Here is a 24,389-nt window from a genome sequence, read left to right on the forward strand (position 1 = left end):
GAGTGTGGAGACCAGTCAATGCTGTGCTCCAATGGATCATCAGCATTGAAGAGTTAAAAAATAAAAAAATAACAGCACTGACCAGAAAGTCCAGGGTGCTTCCAGGTGAGGGTGCTTCCAGGTGAGTTTAGTAAGTCGGCTGATGATGATCAGATCACTCCCAGCCAATAGGAGTGATCTGATCATTATGGCAGCCCCTGGATGACCCTGCCTTAGAAAGAGAGAGAGAGGTCATCTAGGGTAATTGTGGAAAAAACTATTAATAAAAAAAATACATAATTATTACCTGATCACTTGTCGGTGAAATTTTAAGTCACTGATTATTGATCGGTCTCCCTGATCAATGTCAGTGGCCTAAACTTGTCACTAACATGCCTGAAAACTGACAAAATTACCCTAGTTGAACACCTTGACTTGTCTACTGTTCATAAACGTATACTTTTATGGGGTAATTTAAATTGGGGGGCTTCTAAAATGTCCCAAGTGGGATATGGGCCCAGCAAACCAATTTCTAAAAATTTGCGCATGTTCCAGTTTTGGCCTCATAGCTTCCTCAAAAAATGCATGAACCATGCATGTGAGGCCTTGTTGGAATCAGGGGATGTTGGTGAACAAAATGCCACCATTGCACTTATGGTGTGCAAGAAATTCAATGTAACACTGAAATTTATGCGTTAAAAACGCAATAAAATAATTTCCCTGTGAAGTTTGGCAGACATCAGTGAAAAAATAGCTGCCTGAAAACTGTCAAAATTAACCTAGTTGAACACCTTGACTTGTCTACTGTTCATAAACATATACTTTTATGGGGTAATTTACAGTGGGGTGCTTCCAAAATGTCCCAAATGGGATATGGGCCCAGTAAACCAATTTCTGAAAATTCTAAATTTGAAAACTAAAATGCGCATGTTCCAGTTTCGCCCTCATAGCTACCTCAAAAAATGCATGAACCATGCATGTGAGGCCTTGTTGGAACTGGGGGATGTTGGTGAACACAATTTCGTGTTTTTTTCTGCAGTTGCACATATTCTATACACAATATAATATGAAATCTAAAGCAACATTGCAATATATGCCAAAAAAAGCCTGTGGGGTAAGAAGAAAGAGCTCAACCGCGTAAGAAGCAGAAGCAAGTGTGCCCACGCGTAGCAGACATAGGCCCACCACATCGCAAGAATGAGTAAGTATTATCACCAAAGCAGGGACCACATGTAACTTTGGTAGTCCGCCATTATGCAGTGCGGGGGACATCGTACAACCACAGTTATCAATGGGTCTGGAAGGGACAGGGGAGACAAAACGTAAAAGAGGAAGGGGGACAAAACCTATCGGGAACAAACCATTGGGCAGTAGGGAGGGGAAGAAGAGACATTTTTTCTTTAAAAAAATCCCACCCACTCGCCATTCGGCACCTCGTTTAACACCGCAGCTCGCCCCTCAGTGACGAATCAGACACCACATCTCTGCGCTCTCCATAGAACGCCAGTAGAACCAAACCTTCCCTTTATGTTCGTGTTGATCGGCAGAAGTCATTGCTAATTCTTCCAACGCCCTAATCTGCTCTACCTTCAAAATCCACTCCATGAAAGAGGGAGGGAGAAGACTTTTCCAATGAAGTGGAATCAATGCTTTTGCTGCATTTAGAAGATGTGGTAAGATTGAGTTTTTATAACTCGAGATCGATCGGTTAGCGTGGAACGTTTCAGGTAAGAATGGAATTGGGCAATCTGTGAACTTTGGCAGGACCGCATGAATTTGTTCCCAGAATGGAGCTATCCTTGGGCACCACAAATGCAAAAAGGTTCCCACCGCGGCCTTGCATCTCCAGCATGTATCGGGCAGGTCTGAAAAAATATTATGAAGAGCTTCCGGAGTCTGGTACCAACAAGAAAGAAGTTTATATGAAATGTCTTGTATCTTTGTGCTACGGGAGAAAGATCTTTTCCCAGTCTCTTTGATCAAGAGTGATTTGTAAGGCTCGTTCCCAGTAGCCTTGGAAATGCAATGGAATAATAGTTTGTGTTTGCAACAAAAGTTGATACAAAAGCAAAATCCCATGGACCGGCAGTGAGGATCGAGTACAGAGGAGTTCAAAGCTCGAGAGAGCCCTAGTCATGGCATGTTTCCTCGGAACTTTAGAAAAATAACTTGCCAATTGATGGTAATGAAATGTATCAAGAAAGGTATTACCGGCCAGTATCGTGTCCAGGGGCTTCAACACAGTGTAAACTAAAAACCCTGAAATCAGGGCTCTGTCCATTGGCAACGTCGTTAAAAAAGACCCTGTACTCTGGCCCTGTGGAAAATCCAGATTATTTGTAATAGGAGTCAAAGCTGAGGGGTATTTCATCAAAGTATGTGTCAAATGTAATGAGTGGAGTTGTGGAGCGTGGCTGTATCATGCGTGTTTCAATGTCCACCCAAAGTTTATGGGCGGGTAGGTGGGACCACACCGAGGCCCTCAGGAGATGACACGCTTGATCCTTCTGAATCGTCATCAGAATAGGTAGAAAGTTATGTCGATACAGGGTAGAAGGATCCCTTGCGAGCCAAACACCTAAATATCACAATTTCTCCCTATACCATTTAAGGGGGAAACTGCATTGCAGGGCAGACGCAGTGAGGTCCGTGAAATTTATATTGAGGATTTCTGATTTAGCAAAATACATTTTTAAATTCGCCAATTCCCCATAGACCTGAAACTCCCGAAGAATGACCGGTAACGACAGCTGAGGATTCGTGACTGTAAAGAGCAGATCGTCTGCAAAACCCAAAATTTTATGTGTGGTTTCACCGATGTGGAGACCCCCAATGTCCGCATTCTGTCGGATGGATTCCATAAAAGGTTCCAAGGACAGTATAAAGAGTAGCAGGGAGACAGAGTAACCCTGTCTAGTCCCGTTCGTGATTCTAAAGCAGTCAGTGAGCACCCCGTTAACCCTGATCCTAGCTGTCAGAAACGAATACAGATATGCGACCCATCGCCGCATATTAGGTCCAAACCCCATATGGTCTAAAACCGCAAACATAAATAACCAATCCAGCCTGTTGAAGGCCTTTTCACGTACTGAATCAAATTCAAGGCTCGGAACGTGCTGTCTCTAGACTCCCGATTCGGAACAAACCCCGTCTGGTAGGGTTGGATGAGTGAAGGGATGTAGAGCTTCATTCTAGTGGCAAATATTTTAGAAAATAACTCAAGGTCGGCATTGAGCAGGGAGATGGGACGGAAGCTACTGCACTGTTCCAAATCCTTTTTCTCCTTTCGGGATCAGAGAAATATTGGCCATGAGTGTGTGTGTGGGTGTATGTCGTTACCATCTAATATGGAATTAAGGGAGAGCACCAATTGTGGACCTAACACTTCCAACATCTTTTTTCATAACATAACAAAGAGAGCACATCAGAGCCAGGACATTTTGCTAGCTTGGATTCCTTAATCGCCTCTCCCAATTCAGACAGAGTGATGAAGAAGAAGAGCTTCCATGTTATCCGTCTCAACTGCGGACAACTTTCATTTTAGAGTTCTAGAAAGGTAGTGGTGTATGGGTGGTGTATTAGGCAGCGTGTGTTCAGAAAGATTATATAAGTCCGAGTAGTATTTAGTGAGGGGACCCATTATCTCCTTGGGGAGTCTACAGTGGGGTCCCGAGTTAGGTTTTATCTTGGGGATATAGAATTGACTACGACAAGCACGTAACGCGCAACACAAGAATTTCTCTGGATTTATTTCTGTGCTCATAATATAAAGCTTCGTCTCGTTCTCATAATAAGAAGGGAAGACAATTCCTTGCGCAAAACAACTAACCACTGAAAGGTTACATCCGACAAACTATCCTTGTGTGCACATTCCAAGGACGCTATTTCCTGATCTAATTTCTCCAGGGTAGCTGCATTAGCTCTCTTCCTCTCAGCCCCAGCCCTTATGAAATGCCTGTGAAACACACACTTGTGAGCCTCCCAGACCGTCAACGGGGAGACGTCCGTTGAGGGATTTTCCAAAAAGTAGTTAGTTAAAAGTGTTTTCATTTCGGTTTGGAGCACCGTGTCAGAGGAAAGCGTCTCATTAAGTCTCCACGTTGTAGAAGTCGGTCTAGTCAATGTAGAAGTCAGCGATATCACTAATGGTGCGTGATCTGATCAGGTAATCAGTCCGTAATAAGCTGCCTTCAGTTTAGTGGGGTGATAGTAGGGAATAAATAGATAATCGATTCTAGTATAGATCCCTTTAGGATCCCTATTACTAGTAGGATGTAACGCCCTCCAACATTCCACCAGTTGGAAGTCACGTAGCAAGGCTTTCATTTTATGGGGGACGTGCAGGAGTGCCCTTCGGAAGTATCCACCCCGGGTTCCAAAGCCACATTAAGATCACCGCCAAGCATCAGGAGGTCCTCCTGAAAATTGAGGGAGCTTGGAGAGGCACTGATGCTGTTGTCTATTAGGTAGATAAATATTAGCGAAAGTATACATGAGACCAGCTAGTGGTAACCCACATTAATACATTGCCACATTAATACATGCCAGATGTTACCATCCAGCTCATCTTCAATTGCGCATTACTGAACTGTCATTAGGCTCAAGGGAATCTGTACTGTAGCACAGAGGCCATTTATCAAGAACAAGCTAGAGATCTGGTAACGATAAGGGGTTACGATAAAAGAACAGCTTTTAGAGCCAAAGGTATAGTGGATGACATTTTATGTTTTGAAAAAAAAATCTAAAATATCTACTCAATAATTAAATATATATTTGTAACTAAATACAGTTTAGAAAATTTGTAAGTGATTTTATTATGATTCTATTTATTAAATGAAATTAAATTGATTTTATTATGATTCTATTTATTAAAACTTTATTTATAAATACCTCAATGATTTTTTAAGTTATATCTTTTAATAAATGTGGGATAGTGTATAATCTATACACACCCTCCTCATTAAACCTTCTTGCGATATCAGCTGCCACAAACAAGAGATCGAGTGCCATTAGTGGTAACCTACAATCCACAAATGGAAGCCCTATGCAAGATCTCTAGGGAACAGCAAGCAATCCTACATACTAATGAAAGACTTCGGAAAATATTCCCACATCCCACACTGCTTTCATTCAAACAGCCTCCCAATCTCAAACAATGGATTGTGAGGAGCACCCTTCACAGACAAACAGCAAATGGTACCTCTCCCTGCCAACAAAAAATATGTGGGACCTGTACACACATAACAGCACGGACAAAATAATAACAGGCTCACACCTCAAATCAATGGCTGTTTACATGCAAATCTAATTATGTATGTGAAATGCCCAACAGCGATGTAAAAGGCCAAGTATTACACAAACGGTTTAATTCCCACAGACATACTATCAACCAGGAAAAAATAGATACACCTGTTGGACAGCATTTCTGTCAATGTGGGCACAGCATACAGGATGCAAAGCTCTAAGGATTGAGTTCTGCACCCAGATGGAGAGAAAAGTTTAATGGATCTGGCATGTGTCACATGGTCTTATGGCCTCTCTACCCAGAGAGTAAACTGATCTAAAATACTCTGACTGTACTGTATTTATCTATTAGATCTCTGTTAGTCCAGCTTATTTACTGCTGAGGATATTCTCCAATACTTCTGTGTTTATTTTCCCTTTTTGTTAACCTGTGAACTGTGCCTTTCTGTTTAGAAAATTCTGTTTAGCTTCATTAATTCCTGAGGAAGGGACCTAACAACTTGGTCTTCAAAGCTTGCAGGTAAACTCTCAGTTAGCTAATAAATGGTATCATCTTAACTATACCTTTCTCCTGCTTTTCCATGGCTAACATGGTACAAACCTTTTGATCGCTACACTTTATTGAATCTGTATTTATCCTAATCTATTGTTTCCATAACCAGTTTTACCTGACTATTAATTTAGGTTTTTTTGGTGTGTTTTTAGTACTATAGGTGATGTATAAAAATATATATATATATTTCTGTAGTAAAAATGTAAAAATTGGCAAGGCCTTCCATAGGGAAAAATGTTTCCTAGCCCTCAACACTTAAAGGGTCAAGATCAGCACATTTCGACTCCATGAGTCTCCTAAGCAATATCAATTTTTCTTACTGAAATGCCAAGTAGACAGTAAGAGAAGGCATGAAGCCTTACAAGTCAAGCAGTGTGTTTGTGTTTTCATGAAGCAAGTTGCTCTGTACACTTTTGCATACCTCTGCCTCAGCTGCCATTTCCACATAACACATCTCCAAACAGCACCAGAGATGGAAAACTCCCTGTCTGAGCACCAAGTTGTGCAATGTGCTACTTATGTGTTCATTACATTTATTGCTCTTGCTACAACCCACCCCTACTTTGTTGTTAACTTGAAAATGTGTGTACTTGGTGTACCTGAAAATTAACTTTATTCGCTTATCAAAGTACAAAAGACTGTAGTATGGTTTATTGTTTGTGGATCTTTACTGCGTACATCACTGTATTTTATTTTTTTATTTTAATATTTGATATTTTATTGTTTTCAAAATTTTATGACATTACAACAAATATAACAAACATATCAGGCACATAGGATTAAGTCATAATATTCAAGGTGATTGATTACAATCTTATCCTTATTATATTTCGTCAAAATCCTATCATTTGTACATTATACATTATACGGCAGATTGAACTAAGGGCAGATGTATTAGCCCTAATGTAACAGGGATCAGGAAAGAAAGAAGATATATATATTTGTTAAGTCTTAATTGTCAAGGATTACAATATCTGAAGTTGAAAGAACAATTTCTCGCCATGGTGTCCAAATTTCGTCATATTTTTGTATGTTCTTATATAGGCTATAGAAATGTTTCTCCATTTTATGTTGGTATTCAATTTGGTTCATTATTTGCGACCAAGTAGGAGTATCCCATGACTTCCAATTGCGTGCTAAACAGATTTTTGCAGCCGCAAAAATGTTGATTACTAAATTTAAGTTAGATTTGTTTTTCAAAGGTATATCGATATGGAATAAAAAGGATTGAGAAGATAAACTCACTGTATTTTGCTCAAGGAGAAAAACATTTTTCCATGGGACACCATTTATAGAAAGCAGTGGCGACTCTAGAAACAATATATAGGGGGGCACACAAGATACCACAGTCAAACTGGGGAGGCATTCATAATTTCCAAAAGTAATGTGCTATGGAATTATACTTTTGTTATTGGGCTAAAATAATACTTGATCATTCAACATGGGAAGCCTGAACACAATAAATAACTTTTCCACTAAATGATTTCAGGGCCTTGAATGTTTTGTCCCCTAAAGTCACTACAACTTCAGGAGGGCATTTTATCTCTGGATAAATATAAATTAAATAATTCCTACTGTAAGTTAAGTGCCAGGAAACAGATGACCAAACACACACACACCAACACAGGCTCTGTCACACTGACAACCAAACACACACACACCAGGACAAGCTCTGCCACACAGACACCCACACACATCAGGACAGGCTCTGCCACACCCACATCCAAACACACACACACACCAGGACAGGCTCTGACACACACACACCAGGACAGGCTCTGCCACACTGACAACCGAACACACACCAGGACAGGCTCTGCCACACCAACACCCAAACACACACCAGGACAGGCTGTGCCACACCAACACCTATACACACACACCCGGGGACAGGCTCTGCTACACTGATAAGCAAAAATACACAAACAGCAGGACACAATCTATGTCACAGACGTCTACATCAGGATGGATTTTTCACACGGCATTGTCGTTTATACCCCCCTTAGTGTTTTTGCCCCTTGTGTATTGATGCCCCTGCTGCCCATATTTTAGCCCCAGTTGCCGATAGCAGGTATAGATCAACACATTAACACACAAACCAAGCTTTGCATGTTTAGATCAACTGAAATTCACTTGTGATCTCAGCACTGAAGGTATATATCAAATAAACAGAATCAGACATACAAATCCTGTATTTGCAGGTATACAATAGTATATGAAAAGAAGCATTGCAGGTATAGATCAAATAAATACATGGAAACAGCATTGCAGGTATTAATCAACTGAATAAGACATACAAACACTGTATTTGCAGGTATACATAAATAATGTATGGAAAACTAGCTTTGCGGGTATAGATCAATTGGAATTCACATAAAAACACGTCATTAAAAGGTATATTTAAAACCCCCTAAATTACAGGCATAGATCACAGGTTGTACACCCCAAAGCCAGCCCTGGCGTCCACACTGCCCTCACAGCAATCACACTCCTATCATACCCAGGCAACATTAAATGCTGGTACCTAGGCATGATGGGACTGTGCTTGCTGTGATTGCTGTTAGCAATCACACTCCTATCATGCCAAGTCAGCCAGTACATGCTGGTACAGGGTGGCTGTACGTGATGTGTAGACCCCATACTGCTGGCAGCATCAATACACAAGGGGGCAGCTAGCTAGGTTTCAGCATGTACTGGCTGACTTGGCATGATAGGAGTGTGATTGCTAACAGCAATCACAGTGCCATCATGCCTAGGTTCCAGCGCTTACACATCCAACCAGTAAATGCTGGAACCTAGGCATGATGGGACTGTGATTGCTGTTAGCAATCACACTCCTATCATGCCAAGTCAGCCAGTACATGCTGGTACAGGGTGGCTGTAAGTGATGTGCAGACCCCATACTGCTGGCAGCATCAATACACAGCAATCACAGTCCCATCATGCCTAGGTTCCAGCATTTACACACCCATGCTATCACACACACACACACTCATTCATTTATATACCCATTCATTCACAGATTAATTCCCTCAATCACGCATACTCATTCAAACACCCTCCCTTACCTGCACTGCAGCTCCTCGATGCCGCTCACAGACTTCAGCAGAGGGTGCGGCATCCCTCTGCGTTCTCTGGTACTGCACAGAGGAAGCAGGACTGGAGCAGAGTCATGTGATGTCATGTGAACTCTGCTAGGTTCCGCTTCCTCTATGCAGTAACAGAAGACCCTCCCACAGGTAAGTAGCCTGGCTCGAGGTGCGGCCTGCGTAAAATCAGTTGCCCTGGCTGCCGATCCTACGCGGGCCGCACCCTCTCTCTCCTCCGCATTAAAAAAAAAGACGGGATTTAAAGTCGCATTGCGACTTTATTCCAAATTCGGCAGGGGGGAAACAGGGGGGGCAAGGATTAACCTAGGGGGGGCAATTGCCCCCCCTTGCCCCCCTGTAGCGACGCCACTGATAGAAAGTATGGCCTGATTAAAATTAAATTAAATTAATATTGATAAATGTAAAATAATGAACTTGGGGCGTAAAAATCCCAAGGCAGAATACAGCATTGGGGGAAGTGCTCTGTCAGTGACAACGGTAGCATTGGTAGCAGGAAGAGGGTGGTGATTATGTCACTTTACAGATCTCTGGTCAGGTCTCACATAGAGTATTGTGTACAGTTCTGTAGAACCCTTCTCCAGAAGCATAATGACACATTGGAGAGAGTTCAGAGGAGAGCTACAAATATGGTAAATGGTTTGCAGGACAGAAATTATCAGGATTTAATGATCTTTAATTATAATATGTATAGTTGGCTGAATGAATAGAGAGGTGGATGCAATAGAAACATTTAAATACTTAAATGGATTTAACAAAGTACAGGAGGCAAGCTTATTTGAAAGGAGGCACAAGAGGTCATGGTATACAACTAGAGAGTCAGTGGCTTAGATGTAATACAATGAAGTTCTAAATGAAACAGTCTCCCAGCAGCAGTGGTGGAGGCCTATGAGTGAGGGAATTTAAACAGTCATGGGATAGACATAAATATTTCCTCATTATAGTAACCGACAAAATATTGATAGGGGTTTAAACTAGACTTGGGCACCAGGGGGCTCTTCGTGCTCGTCTTCGGGGGGAAAAAAATCTTCGTATTCCGCAAATATTCGCCTGTTCCTATCTTCTCTTCGGACAAATATTCGTGGGCATTCTTCGTGTTCGGTTTTTCTTCATTTTTTAAGTTAAGGGGTTAATACCCCCGTGTTCGTTTTCATGTTCGCCCGAAGATGAATGCACAAGTCTAGTTTAAACCCCTTATATCAGGAAGAATGGGCAGACTAGATGGGCCAAATGGTTCCTATCTGCCATCAAATTCTATATTTCTATATTTGTGTAACTGTATATTTTCAGTATATTTTGTCTTGTGACACAAGCAGGTAGGGAATACATTAAAGGATGTGAATTAATATCTCTACAAGTAATTTGGGGTGATAAAAGGGTGAGAACTTCTGACATTGCTTAGGTGGGACATGGCACGATCATATGCCGATTGCACTGATTTGCGGATGCTTGTCTTCCGACCTTCCAGCATTTTCAGTTTATCCACTGTATTGTCAACACCTAGTGGTAGAAGTTTTTCACTGGGAAGCCACTGCCTACAAAAGAAAACAATTGTTAAAGGGTGAAAATTGATATTTAAAAAAAACAGGTTTGGATGCTATATTAAGATAATGTGACTAAACCAAAACACAGTTAGCATTGCCAAATGCTGCAAAATAACCTGTGTATAATTTGTCCCACTGTTACGCTAAAAAATAATACAAGTGTTGTGTAAATTTTGAACTTAAAAGTAAAAAGAAAAATATGTAAATTACATGAAATGGAAACACTTTTGTTGACTGATCTAACCCAAAGCGTCTCTTTGCCTAAGGACAGTATTTTATTATTTATTTATTTTTAATTCGAATTTTATTTATTTGATTTTATACATATAAATAGGATAAAAACAATCGACAAAAAGAAGAAAAAAAAATTGTTACATAAATATTATTATGTTTATAATATATATACCATTTATATATTATTAAATATTACGTAACAAAAAGAGAGGGGAAGGAATAAAATAAAAAAAAAAAAAAAAGAAAAAGTTTACTCATCATAAGTTTCATATATAAGCTTTATATATTTCAGTATGTATATATATACACATTCACTTCATTTGAGTGTTTATATCTTTATTAATAATAAGAGAAAAAAAAAAAGACTAAGAAAAAGAAGTCAGAGGGAAAAGAAAAAGAGAAAGAGAGAAAGAGAAAAAGAGAGCCGAGGGTATGCTTATTATTTAAAATCTGTACTAAATGTTATTTAGTTTTAGGATCCAGTCCTCATAAATTTGAATTCTTTTATGGTAAGTCTGATTAATCCAGCCTAAGCCTTTTTCCATTTGTAGTTGATATAACAATTGGTTTTTAAATTGTATCCAGGAGAAAATATAGTTTTCTTTCCAATTCCTAGCGATCAAAATTTTTACAGCTGCTAAAGAATGGATTAATAAAATCTTCTTATCTTTAGAGAGATTAGATGGAAGCAAATGTAGTAAGGCAATCTCAGGAGATTTGTTTATTTTACATTTAAAGATTTTTATAAAACAATCAAAAACCTTTTCCCACATTTGGCTAACTATACTGCATGACCACCAGATGTGTATAAAGTTGCCTTTTTCTCTATTGCATCTCCAGCAGATATCAGATGTCCCCGGAAACATAGAACTTAGCCTTGACGGAGTTAAATACCAAAGATTTAAAACTTTAAAATAATTCTCTCTTAGTGAAATTGAATGTATTATACAATAAGTTATTGATATTGCACTTTGCCAGCTTTTTTTTGTGATCGGTGTCTGGATTACTTTAGACCATCTTGAAATAGTATTAATATGATCTATTTCGTCTATTTTTTTCAGCATTTCGTATATTCTTGTCAGTATTTTTTTAATTTCTGTTCCATTCAATATATGGTCCATTTTTAATTGATTATCCGAGTCAACTTTAAAAAGGGCATATTTCAGAAAAATTTTTAATCTCAGATAAGGGAATATTTCTGTGGATGGTAAGCTAAATTGCTGAGCTAATTGTATAAATGGTTTAATAGTATTTTCTGACAAAATATCTTTAAGATTTATAATGCCTAGACTTTTCCATTTCGCCAATGATATGTCTGGAAGATTAAGTTCTATAATATCCAGTCGGGCTGTATGTAGTATTTTGTCTTTAAGTCCAAGCTTTTTTTTAATTTTGAACCATTCCTGTATAATGTCTTTAATAATAGTATTATTTCCTCTAAGAATCTTAGTTTTTAATTTAGATTGGAATTCCCATACTCCTATGGACAAATTTTTAATACCTGAAAGGTATTGTTCTAATTTATACCATGGCTGCATAATACTTGTTTCTAATTGTGTATTGTAAATATGTAGTATCATACATGCCTCATATGCGCGTTCTATTCTCGGATAGTTCAGACCTCCTTTATTCATTTTTTGTGAAAGGAGTTTAATTCCCAATCTAGTTTTTTTACCTCTATTAATGAATTTATTAAAGGCCGTTTGTATCATATTCAGCCATGAGATTGGCATTTTTAAAGGAAGATGTCTAAAAAGATACGTCCATTTAGGGAGGATATATGAATTTACTATATTTATTCTACCGACCCATGAATTCAAGGTGTTTTTCCAATTATTTAGTAGGTAGTTAGTTTCTTTAATACAGGAGAGAAAGTTTCTCTCCATCAAATTATGTACTTTTGATGTTAATTTAAGGCCTAAATAATTTAGCTCTTGTGAGACTTCTTTAAATTTATAATCTCCTTGTATTATATGCTTAGTTTGTCCTGATATATTTAAATATAGAATTTCTGATTTGTCTATATTTAATTTGTAATTAGACATCTCTGCGTATTTATTTATAGATTCTAGTAGTTCTTTAATAGACCGTACAGGATCTTCTACTGTCAGTAGTATATCATCCGCATATAAACAAATTTTTAGTTCTTGTTGTTTATAGGACGTACCTTTTATCTTTTCATTAATCCTTATTATAGTTGCTAAAATCTCAATGGTTAATATGTATAACGTTGGTGACAGTGGGCATCCCTGTCGTGTGCCATTATTAATATAGAACCATTTTGATTTAATATCTTGTCCCACTATTCTACCAGTAGGATTCGAATATAAAGCTTTTATTGCCGAGAGAAAATTCCCTTCCAGTCCATATGAACTGAAAGTTTGGAACATGAAGTTCCAGTTAATGCGATCAAACGCTTTCTCAGCGTCTAATGCCAATAGACAAGTCTGTCTACTCTCCACATTAGCAAGGTCTATAATATCAATAATACGTCTTACGTTGTTGTACGTATATCTATTAGGCACAAAGCCTATTTGATCCGGATGTATTAATATAGTGATTACTTGTGTCAGGACTCGGGTGATCAGGTCGGGTAGGAGCCCATGCGCAGGGGATACTTGGGGTTCAGTATGTAACCCACGGTGCATGATTATGCAAACAAAGACACCACAAGCAGAAATCCAGGTAATGCAGTGTGTTTTATGTATATAACAGGACCAGAAAATAATGGTAATACAGTCAAAGCAAGAAACCGGACGTATGGCAAAATAAATACCGGTAATAAGTCTTTTGGCAGGGAGCCCACTTGGAAGGGCACGAAAGGCACACAGCCCGCTTGGAAGGACACAATAGCAGGGAGTCCACTTGGAAGGACACAATAGCAGGGAGTCCACTTGGAAGGACACAATAGCAGGGAGTCCACTTGGAAGGACACAATAGCAGGGAGTCCACTTGGAAGGACACAATAGCAGGGAGTCCACTTGGAAGGACACAATAGCAGGGAGTCCACTTGGAAGGACACAATAGCAGGGAGTCCACTTGGAAGGACACAATAGCAGGGAGTCCACTTGGAAGGACACAATAGCAGGGAGTCCACTTGGAAGGACACAATAGCAAGGAGTCCACTTGGAAGGACACAAAAGCAGGGAGTCCACTTGGAAGGACACAAAAGCAGGGAGTCCACTTGGAAGGACACAATAGCAGGGAGTCCACTTGGAAGGACACAAAAGCAGGGAGTCCACTTGGAAGGACACAATAGCAGGGAGTCCACTTGGAAGGACACAAAAGCAGGGAGTCCACTTGGAAGGACACAAAAGCAGGGAGTCCACTTGGAAGGACACAAAAGCAGGGAACCAGGAACAGTACAGGTGCAGAGCCACAGCAGGAAGGTCCATAGACTTCAATACAAAGGCCCTGACTGAAGGGCAGGGCAGGTTCATAAAGGCAGGGCAATCCAGGTAACAAGGCCCAGCTGGATGTATTCACTAGAGCTCAACCCAGGTAACAAGGCACACCTGAGTTCTGAGTGCTCCAGAGGGCGGATGGTGGCCACTAGTGGTAGCAGATGTAAACTGCACAGGTATGAAAAAGCCATGGTTCAGGCCGCGAAAAAGTGGTTCCTGACAGTACCCCCTCCCCAAGGAGCGGCCTCCGGGTGCTCCTGGGACTGTAGAGAGGCAGTATCAAAACCTGTGGTAAGAACATTTAGTCCTAGCACGTAGAGCTTTTTCAAATACGTGCAGGTCCTCCTTTCTTACTACAGTTCCGTTAGAGGCAATGACACAGTCTGAGGAAAGGTCATCTGCAGTGCAGTTGTAAGACATAGTGGTATTGGATGCTGGATACATAGACATGATGGCACTGTTCCGTACTCCCTCTTTCTTGGCTGTCCATGCACCAGGGGTCACGAAGCTGCCCTGTACCCAAGGCACCTCTGGGGGCCGGGGGGTAGTAACCGAACTGCACTGGTTCAAGGCTGGAGTGGCAGGCTTAACAGACTTCTGTTCACGCAGCTGTTGCTCGTAACTGTTAAGTTCTTTACGATGCACAATTGTCCCGTCAGATGCTAGGATGTAACCAGGAGCCCCTAAGGAGTGTTTTGCTGTTTGGGGTCTACGATTCTTATTCCTGGGAGTGATGGTCCCAACTGCACAAACAGCCGTGGGGTTATCAATTGCGGGTGTATCCGTTGTATCAGCAACAGAAGCATCTGAAGACACACTGTCCATATCAGACCAGTCGGTTTCATCAGAGATGGTCTGGAGGTCATCAGACATGGCTACAGATGGTGCAGAAGTGCCAGGCACTGTGGATTGGGTAACCCCAGTATCACCAGGTTGGGGAAGAGATAGGGTGTGCTCCAGCTTTGATGCATTGCTGTTGTCACATGCAGGTTCCTGGGCCTGGGGTTTGTTGGTGTGGGTTGCAGAGGGTTTAGCTGGTTTCAGAGGACATTGGGTGATCCAGTGTCCCTTTTTGCCACAGTAAAAGCAAGATTCCTCATCACGCCTTTGTTGCAATTCGGTTGCAGTAAGGGGTTCACGTTTCCTAGATTTCCTAGGAGATTCCTTTTTAATACTTGGAACAGGCTTGTTGGGTTTCTCAGGTGATGTAGCAGGTGTAGGTGAATGGTCTTCATGAGAGTGATTGGAGTTGGAGTCCCAGATTTGCATTAATGATTTGCACAGTTCAAGCAAGCATTCTCCTATCACTTTGATGACTGAAAGTAACCCCGCTGACTCCTTGTAATGGCCTTTGTATTCTGTCAGGACTCGGGTGATCAGGTCGGGTAGGAGCCCATGCGCAGGGGATACTTGGGGTTCAGTATGTAACCCACGGTGCATGATTATGCAAACAAAGACACCACAAGCAGAAATCCAGGTAATGCAGTGTGTTTTATGTATATAACAGGACCAGAAAATAATGGTAATACAGTCAAAGCAAGAAACCGGACGTATGGCAAAATAAATACCGGTAATAAGTCTTTTGGCAGGGAGCCCACTTGGAAGGGCACGAAAGGCACACAGCCCGCTTGGAAGGACACAATAGCAGGGAGTCCACTTGGAAGGACACAATAGCAGGGAGTCCACTTGGAAGGACACAATAGCAGGGAGTCCACTTGGAAGGACACAATAGCAGGGAGTCCACTTGGAAGGACACAATAGCAGGGAGTCCACTTGGAAGGACACAATAGCAGGGAGTCCACTTGGAAGGACACAATAGCAGGGAGTCCACTTGGAAGGACACAATAGCAGGGAGTCCACTTGGAAGGACACAATAGCAGGGAGTCCACTTGGAAGGACACAATAGCAAGGAGTCCACTTGGAAGGACACAAAAGCAGGGAGTCCACTTGGAAGGACACAAAAGCAGGGAGTCCACTTGGAAGGACACAATAGCAGGGAGTCCACTTGGAAGGACACAAAAGCAGGGAGTCCACTTGGAAGGACACAATAGCAGGGAGTCCACTTGGAAGGACACAAAAGCAGGGAGTCCACTTGGAAGGACACAAAAGCAGGGAGTCCACTTGGAAGGACACAAAAGCAGGGAACCAGGAACAGTACAGGTGCAGAGCCACAGCAGGAAGGTCCATAGACTTCAATACAAAGGCCCTGACTGAAGGGCAGGGCAGGTTCATAAAGGCAGGGCAATCCAGGTAACAAGGCCCAGCTGGATGTATTCACTAGAGCTCAACCCAGGTAACAAGGCACACCTGAGTTCTGAGTGCTCCAGAGGGCGGATGGTGGCCACTAGTGGTAGCAGATGTAAACTGCACAGGTATGAAAAAGCCATGGTTCAGGCCGCGAAAAAGTGGTTCCTGACAACTTGTTTCAATCTTTCTGCTAATATGCCTGCAAATAACTTCATATCTTCATTGATAAGTGAAATTGGCCTATAATTGGTAATGACTTCGGCATTTTTATTTGGTTTAAGTATAGGCATAATATTAGCTCTTAATAGCTCTTCCGGGGCATGCCCTGTATTCATTAATTCGTTAAATAAAGCTGTTAAATATGTCACGATTTCCCGTTTGAATGTTTTATAAAAGAGACCACTGAACCCATCTGGGCCTGGGCTTTTATTGTTCTTACTCTTATTTATTATCTTAATAACTTCTGACTCTTCTATCGGTTTATTTAATTGGTTTATTTGATCTTTATTTAATTTAGAGATAGGTATTGTTTTCAGGTACTCTTGAATTTCTTCTAATTTACTATTATTATTCAAATTATATAAAGTAGTATAGTATCTATTGAAGGCCTGCCCTATAGATTCAGGAGAGGTATAGCTCCTATTATTTTCGACAATTCTGTAAATATGCTTATTAGCTTCTTTTTTCTTGAGCCTATTAGTTAGAGCTTTATCCACTCTGTTATTTTTAAAATACCATCGTTGTTTTAATTTTTCAAGGTTTCTACTAATTTTATCAAATTCTAAATCTCTTATTCTCCCCTTGAGGTATTGAATCTTATTTGATCTAAATTTAGTAGGAGATAATTTATTCAATTTGGTAAGATCGTAAAGATTAATATATAGGGTAGATAGATCTGGGCCTCTTTTGCTATTTTCTATTTTACTGATTTTAATAAGATAGCCCCGAACAACACTTTTAAAGGCACACCAAAGAGTGGAGCGAGAAATTAATTTATCGTCATTTTCTTGAAAATATAGGTCTATTAATCTTTGTAACGATTGAATATGATGTTGTTTGTTCAAGATAGAATGATTTAGCCTCCAATCTCTAGGGATTTTTTTCGGATAATTAGAAAAAGTCTCACACACAATAGCATTATGATCTGACCATAAAATGTCTTTAATAAAAAATTTTTTAGTATTGTTGATTAAAGAGTAATTTCCAACCATCAGATCTATGCGCGCATACGAGGCATGAGGTGCAGAAAAATGTGTATATTCCCTTATTGTAGGATTAAAAACTCTCCAATTATCATATAAATTATTTTTTTTAATAAACTGATTTAATCGTTTAGACGTTCTTACTATTCTTTGATCAATAGTCTCACCTCTTTTTTATCCATACTACTGTCTGGGAGAGAATTGAAGTCTCCTGCCATAACTAAAACTCCCCTAATGTATTTCTCTGCTTTTTCATATAGGTCTTCTATAAATTTAGTAGAGCCCTTATTTGGGGCGTATAAATTAATTAGGGTATGTAATTGGTCCTCTATCTTACAGACCTTAATAATATATCTAGCCTCTGTATCAATATCTTTATATAAGATTTCAAATTTAACACCAGTAGAGATTATTATAGCTACACCTTTCTTTTTTTTAAGTTGCAAAGAAGAAGCAATAACACTAGAAATTTGTTTACCCTTAATAGGGATTTCAAGAGAATTGAGCCAGTGGGTTTCTTGTAAAAAGCATATGTCAATTTTTTCTTTCTTCAATAATTTCATTAATGAAGATCTTTTATGAGGGCTGTTTAATCCCTGAGTATTTAATGAAAGGAAACGTACCATCTTTTTCGTATTGACCACTTATACCCCCGGCTCAGGAGATTAAGAAAGAGAAAAATAGTAAAAAGAATATAAAGACTTAGACAGAAAAAAACATTTAAAAGGGAGAAAGGAAAAGTATCTCCTATATCCCAGACCTACGTAATTTAAGGTTACGAAGGTCTTAAGCGGTTCATCCCCTCTACCTGAACCGAAATTCCTGTGCCTCATCCTGTGAATATTCACTTTATGAAGCTTTCACTTTGCGTGGTCCCTTTGTTAGAGTTCGGGACTTATTTATTGCCATTTGATCCAAAAAAAAACAAAACAAAATTGCTACCATGGGAGAGAACGTTTATATATCAGTTCCTACTCAAGATATATATGCAAATCAATCACAAAGTGGGATTATATTCGCTCCAAAAAAACAAAAACAAAAAAAAAAATAAAAAAAATATACCTAATGAATAAAGTGCATATAGTACAATTTCATTAACTAATTCATTTAACTAATAATTTTTTCTATTGATGACGACAAAGTGCAATATCTATATCCTACCACATTTCCTTCAATAAAGTGCATAAATAACAGTATATAAAGTGCATGTGTCATAACATTCACTAAATAAAGTACGTGTTACCATTTCATTAAATAATACATTTTCATTTCATTATAATAATAAGTTCATCAAAATATTCTTCTCTTAATAGTATTAAAGTGCAATATCCTCCCTCGTGCATCATTTCTATTAATAAAATATTACGTTATCATCGTTTAGAGTGTGAGAAAAAAAATAAAAAATAAAATAAATAAATAGATGAATAAATATATACATAAATGAATATAGTATCTGACTTCAAAACTTATAAAATATTATAAGATAAATTTTTGTCCTGTCTTAAACACCTAAAACCGTTGTATTGAAAATTTATGATAGATATATTAAAATTTCATTAAATAATTTCTTATCGTTTAATGATCATAAAAAAAAAAATAAAATAAAAAAAAATAATATATAATAATAATATTAATAATAATAACTTCAAAGTGCATTATCTATATCCTGCCACATTACCTTCAATAAAGTGCTTAAATAACAATATATAGAGTACTTCTATCATATCATTTCATTAAATAATAAATTTTCATTATAATCATAAATTCATCCGATTATCCTTTTTCTTAATAATATTAAAGTGCATTATCCTCCATCATACGTCATTTTCTTTAGTAAAATAATAAAGTGTTATATTATCATTATTTAGAGTATATGTGTGTATAAGAAAAAAAAAAAAAAAAAAGGAATCCTATTTAATAAGTAAAGTGATAAAGTGCTATAATGAAAAGTGCGTTATTTATATCTCACATCATTTTCTTCAATAAAGTGCTAAAATAACAATATAAATTAATTAAGCTATTATTTTGAAATTATGATTATTTTATCTATCTTTGAAGCTTTTAAAGTGCTCTAATAGAAATTTTTAAAGTGCATATATTAGAAATTCATTAATATATCAATTTTCATTAATTATAAACATTAGTTCAGCAAATTTTTATCTATTGATGTTATTAGTGTCCCACCAGCTTTGAGCTGTTATAATTGAATTAAAAGTTAGAGTTCTATTTCCATAATATATCAAAAGATTAGAAGCTGAGTCCCACTTGTATCTAATTTGTTTCTCTCGTAGGGTTCCAGTTAAATCTTTATACTGGATACGAAGTTGTCTTGTTTTTCTGGACAGGTCTTGTAAAAATATTATATTTTTAAAAGTAGGATCTACTGCAGAATATGTTCTTGAGGCTTGATAAACTTTCTGTCGGGCTTGAATCGAAGAGAATCGGATTATTACATCTCTAGGGATATCTGCAGGGATTTGCTGAGGTTTTGAAACTCTATATGCTCGTTTAATTAAGGGCATTTCTTGGGTTTTCTCAATGCTCATTTCCTGAAAAAGTTTCATAAGTTGAGGGAGGAGGTCTGACGCGTTGGATTGTTCTGGTAATCCTCTTATGCGGATATTTTTACGACGACTGATATCTTCCATAGCAGTAATTTGCATTTCCAATTTTAATATTTTGTCTTCTGAAATTTTTAGCTTATCTGATGTATCCTTTAAATCAATTTCTAATTTATCCATTTTATTCTCTATCAAAGCTATATGTTCGCCAATCGAAGTAATCTTTTTAGACATTTCTTCATGATGATTTTGTAGTTCTATTTTTATCTGAGTTAATTGATGTTCTGCGCATAGCTGAATGCATTGTTGCATTTTGGCTTGTGAGAATGAATCATCTTGTATTTTTAAAGATTTTGTGGCTTTTTCCTGTGCTGTTGGATCTGAGTACACCTCAGAGTCTTCTAATATGGACGATATTGTAGTGGAAATTGAGTCATCAGGATTTGTGTGTTGTTTTTTTGTGATATTTGGAGAAAATATTGACGCTGTTTTTCTTTCTTTTTTAGAGTCAGTATTTCTTTCCTTCCTCTTTTCCTCAGCATTTCTTTTTTGTGACATAATTTTTTTTTTTTTGTGTTTTTTTATACTTTTTCTTTTCTTTTTCTTTATCTTTTTTTCCCCTTTTCCTTATCTTTTCCTCTTCTCCCTTTTCCTTTCCTCTTCTCTTCCCTCTCTTCTTCCTGTCTTCTTTATTGCCTCTTTAATTCTCTCCTTAGTGTATTTTTGGTTTTAAATGTTGTGTCTGCGTATAATTTTATAACTTTTCCTTTTGAGTCTGACCGTCTATAGATAGAGTTTCTATTTCCCCGGAACTGTAATTAGCCTTAATTATTTAACTTTTATTTTACAGTTCCTCTCTCTCGCTTCCTCTATGCCTTCTCTCTGCTCTTTTCTTATATTTTTTAAACAAGATTGTAAATGAAAATATATAGCAGCGTTTTAAACCGTGTCTGATGTAACGAAAAAGTATATTTTTTGCTCCACTCCGCAGGGTGTCCCAGCACGTGTGCTTGAGATTCTGCACGTAGCTCTGGAGGGATAAATTATAGCCTTCTGAATCACCTTTGCGTCGAGTTCAGTACTTTATATCATGATTCCCGCTGTCTTTCCGCTGTCTTTCCTTTTCATTGCGTTGTAAGTGTTGGTTATCGATGGTATAGTTGTCCTCGTATATACAAAATATCCAAGGGAGAGAGAATCTTCAAGAAGTAAATGAAAAGAGGTAGCGAGAGAGGGTGACCACGGAACTGAATCTGTCCGGTATAGCTCAGTCTTTCCTCAGGCGTCAGTCAGGCATCGGCTGGAGAGAGTATGCAGACCTTAGTTTGCCCGCGAACTCGGGACGCCGCCCCTCTGGCGTCTTACGTCATCACGCCTCTCTAGGTTGTTCAGGACAGTATTTTATAAGTAATCCAATAGTGAAATGGTTAAATATTTTTTTACAACCACATCTGCAGTACCTCTGAAAACTACATTGTTTCAAAAAAACATGAAAAGAGTAACACTGTAATAAAAATTAAAAAGTGGATGTTCAGGAAGAGCTGCCAAACAAGATGGCCACAAGCAAATTTGACTGCCGTTCCACAACTACAATGTGCATTTATCAGGGCCAGAATGGGACTGAAAAGCAGCCTTGGAAACATTTGGAGACCATATAGTTTATCTCGCGGTCGAGCTCTTATACCCACACGCACCCCTTATACATACCCAAGTCACTATTTTAATGCTAAAAAAAAAAGAATTAAAGTAGCGCCGGCCGGCCGCATCAGCACGCATCGGCCCCTTAGATTTCGGGGTGGCCTGGTGGGCAATTGTCCCCCTGCTGGAGGAGGCTTCCAATCCCGCTCTCGCTTCCAATGTTAGTTTGCTGGCCGCCCGGCCCACCGGGAAATTTCCGGCACTGGCATTTATACATTCTCGGAGATCCCACCAACACAATTTATAGTGCAGCAGATTCCCCAAACCCACAAGGGAGTCTGTAGTGTTGTTTTTTCTTCATGTTTGGTTAAATGGCACTTGGCTTCCATGCAGGCATGATGTCATCAACTAGGTGGAGCTTGCAGGTACATTGAAAGGATCTGCTGTAGGATTGTGTCAGTTAATAAAAAGTGCCAGTTACGTGGGGTAGTGCGTGATGATGTGAGACGCTAGGTGGGTGGAGCGTCCGGAGTTTCACGGGCAAACTAATGCAGCGGTAGTTATACTGATACGAGTGCCACAGAAAGTGGAGTGCCCTGAAGGGAAATGCAGCTAAAGGACTGATCTGGAGTCGCGATCTGCGTGGGACTCCTACCTTCTCTCCATACCCCAAAGAGAAGAGGAGTGTGAGTTCTAAACCATAGAGATAATGCTCTGAGTGACTGTTCTAATAGTGGTTTAACCCCTTAATGACAATTGCCGGTTCTGGCACGTCATGTACTAACATCCGGTTAGTGACAATTGACGTGCCAGGACCGTCATGACTTTAAACGTACAGAAATCTACATTCGCTTTCTGCACCCAAACGGTATTGCTGTAATGCCTCGACCTCGAGGCATTCAGCAACACCGCGATCGGCACTAGCGGCCATATCTGGCCCCTCCCCGGGGCGGATGCCGGTTTTAAAAGAGTTTAGGAGGTGATCAACCATCACCTCCTAAACGTCAATGGTGTCGCTGGAATGCCTCGATCAGGGGGCATTCAGCAACAACAAACACTTACCCCAGGACGGGCTGCGACCGCTCCGGAGAGCAGTCACAACCGCCACTGCGTGTGTGATCTTCGCCATCCGCAAGATGGCGGCCGCCCTGTAAAAAAAAAAATAAAGATGAAAAAGTTTGCTAGATGGTCTCCAGACCTTCTAGAGAACTCTGACTCCACTTGCAGGTTGAATACAGATACTGCATTCAACCATGCAAGTCAATGTAGCCCAGCTTTCTAATCACAGTGTGATTAGTAAAAATAAATTAAAAAATAAAATAAAAATAATAATAATTAGAAAAAAATAGTTAAAAAAACAGTAAAATGTAAAAATTATTTCCCACTGATGTCACTATCAGGGGAGCTTTCAAGTTCCAAAAAATGTAAAAAGAAAATAAAAAAAGGCAAATATATATATATATATATATATATATATATTTGTGAGCAAGTCCTAAAATTAGCACATTAGCTTAAAACAATTCTCGCATGGACAGAGTTAAAATACTGGCATATTAAATGCCCATGGGGTGTCTACTTTTTAAAAATGTATGATTTGATGGGGTAAATTGAATTGGCCAGGTTCAACAATGTCCCAATTAACACGGGGATGGCCACACATCTAATTTCCAATTAGAAAAATGCACACATCCCAAATGTGGCCTTTTAGTTCTCCAAAGAAATGACAAACAAAATGCATGTGGGATATTACTGTACTCAGGGGATGTTGCTGAACACATATTGTGGTGTCGTGTGACAGCGGCATATACCAGGAGCTGTAAATTCATACATAAGTAGGTGTGTAGGGAAAAATACACACAAAAATTACTACTGCAAACTTTGAAAAAATGCTGGTGGTAAAATGTGTGCAAGCAAAGAGTTAAAATACCAGCATTTAAAATACCCTGGGGTGTCTATTGAATAACAGTCCATTGAGAGTTATCTGCTGTAGGATTGTGTCAGTTAATAAAAAGTGCCAGTTACATACAGAAGAGGCCTTTGCAGCTTATTCAGTTAAGTAGGACAGAGTATAAAGATTGTCACGTTCTACCCAGGCTGTGGAGCTGCATATCTCAATCTTGCTTCAGTTTCTCTGTGTTGCTTCAAACCATTCCTGGATTTCCTTATGCTCTGTTCTGATCTCCCATTCCTTGCTTCTAGTTCTGTCCTTTGCTCCAGCTCTGTTTCCTTCATAGGTGTGCCCCACCCATTATGTTTGTCTCAGTCTGCAGTGTAGAGGTATGTCTCTCTGATATGTGTTTGGATTGCTTCGTACCTCTGTAAGCAGGCTTTAGCGTTAGGACCTATCGTCATTGGAGTACTTTGGCGTAGTGGGGGGCTAAGCATACTATGGCCATAAGATGTGACAGAATCTCCAATAGTTATCGTATACAAAGATACACATTTTTGGGCAATGACACTCACATTTCCTGCTTGGAATCTGCATGACCACTACAGCGCTGTGGCTTACACATATTGGGAAAACCCATGATAATGCCATCTGGACACAGAACAGACCACACACACACACATACACACACAACACGGATTCTCCTCCATCCTTGATCCATTGGCTGGCGCCTGTCCGGTTTCTTCTCACGTAACGCGCTAGCACAGGCCTGGGATACACCACCTCCC

The 24,389-nt window shown here is 39.2% G+C and overlaps 1 protein-coding gene across 1 annotated transcript in view; it reads right to left on the reverse strand.

Moving 5' to 3' along the window:
* Nucleotides 1-10,212: 10,212 nt before the first annotated feature.
* The window catches only part of LOC128472410 (bromodomain and PHD finger-containing protein 3-like), a 213,449-nt gene continuing 199,272 nt past the window's right edge, over nt 10,213-24,389 (reverse strand). The window contains exon 12 of the mRNA XM_053454244.1: nt 10,213-10,418. Within this exon, the coding sequence (XP_053310219.1) occupies nt 10,235-10,418 (184 nt within the window). The 3' untranslated portion in view covers nt 10,213-10,234. The remainder of the gene's footprint in view (nt 10,419-24,389) is intronic.

This window comes from Spea bombifrons, chromosome 2 (genome assembly GCF_027358695.1).
Source record: "Spea bombifrons isolate aSpeBom1 chromosome 2, aSpeBom1.2.pri, whole genome shotgun sequence".
Classification (NCBI taxonomy): domain Eukaryota; kingdom Metazoa; phylum Chordata; class Amphibia; order Anura; family Pelobatidae; genus Spea; species Spea bombifrons.